The sequence below is a fragment of the Seriola lalandi genome, unplaced genomic scaffold (assembly GCF_002814215.2).
Source record: "Seriola lalandi dorsalis isolate HSWRI2012SDOR001 ecotype SW California unplaced genomic scaffold, Sedor1 jcf7180002054268, whole genome shotgun sequence".
Lineage (NCBI taxonomy): Eukaryota > Metazoa > Chordata > Actinopteri > Carangiformes > Carangidae > Seriola > Seriola lalandi.
In genome coordinates, this window is record NW_019524821.1 from 88017 (window position 1) to 89429 (window position 1413).

The 1413-nt window shown below is 47.1% G+C and overlaps 1 protein-coding gene across 1 annotated transcript in view; it reads left to right on the plus strand.

Moving 5' to 3' along the window:
• The window catches only part of LOC111654308 (RNA-binding protein Musashi homolog 2-like), a 70455-nt gene that overhangs the window by 63187 nt on the left and 5855 nt on the right, over positions 1-1413 (plus strand). The window contains exon 8 of the mRNA XM_023405267.2: positions 986-1140. Within this exon, the coding sequence (XP_023261035.1) occupies positions 986-1140 (155 nt within the window). The remainder of the gene's footprint in view (positions 1-985; positions 1141-1413) is intronic.

Consider the following 1413-nt stretch of genomic DNA (forward strand, 5'->3'; position numbering starts at 1 on the left):
GGGGGGGTGTGTCTAAAACTTTTTTTTTCTGCTGGCCCCGCCCACAGCAGCTCATCACTCTGCTAGTGTAGCGGTCCTCCTGCTGCTCTAAACTGAGTCTACAGCAGGAAACACTCTGACTGAACAACCCCACGTCTGATAACCTGAACCAGCACTTTCACAGTCCATTATTACACAAACAACTAGAATCACCTCCTCTGGTCGTATCCCTCCGCCTCTCAGACTAGTTCCAGGTTACATCCTGTTTATCAGAGTCATATATAATATGAATCATCTGTGTGAGATTTTGTCATAATTTCTGTGTGAGGTCTTGAGTAATGGCTGAAAAGTGTTTTCCGAGGTCACACTGATCTTGACCTTTGACCTTTGACAGTTCGTCCTTGAGTCCAAGTGAATGTTTGTAAAGTTTGAAGAAGTTCTGTCGAGGCGTTATTGAGATATTGTGTTCACAAGGCCAAAATCCATCACTGTGACCTTTGACCTTTGACTTTCGAGAAGTCAAAAGAATCTCCTATCTAACCTCTTCTCCTCGACCTCGATGGAAAACGTCATGAGGTCAAGGAAAGATGAGAAGGAGAATTCAAGGACTCAGGAAAAGAGTCTGACTGAATTTACACTAAACTTTTTCTATTTTGAGCAACTTTATTTCTAACACCTGGACGATGACCCTCCTTCCTAACCCCTTGTTTTCCAGTGTGAAAGCCCTACACCTTCAGTGAGAGTGTGAATCACCATAAATGACTAAAATAGTTGAGGATGAATGTAGTTTGACGGGGACCAGGTTGGTAAAATCCACAGTAATACATCTTTTTATGTAAATGAGAAACACCTGAGCTCCTGACTGAAGAGAACCTGGTTGACAGGTGAACTGAAGGATCCTCCTCTGCAGCGTTTCACACGTTAACCTGTCAGGACGTTTATATCTCAAATACACCGTCACCTCTGTGTGTCTCATCCTCCTTCTCCTCTGCCCCTCCCTCCACAGGAACCAACCCAGCTCGGCCCGGAGCTTTTCCCGGGGCCAACAGTCCCGGTCCCGTAGCGGACCTCTATGGAACCGCCAGTCAGGACTCTGGTGTGGGCAACTACATCAGCGCCACCAGCCCCCAGCCAGGCTCTGGCTTCAGCCACAGCATCGCTGTGAGTGTATCTGTGTCTTCATCTTCATCTTCATCCTCATCATCATCATCATCATCATCATCACTGCATTATACTCTCCACTAACTCTGTGTCCCTCACCCTCTGGTTCTGCTCCTCACCACTGATCACACACAAGAACATGAGACAGAAGAGTGAGGTCCAATAGATCATTTGGTTTGTGCTGCTTTAAAATACCTGCTTAACTTCCAGTAGTTCTCTAACACACTGGTTCCCAACCCGTGGGCCCCGGCCCTCTGGTGGGCCGCGAAGGTG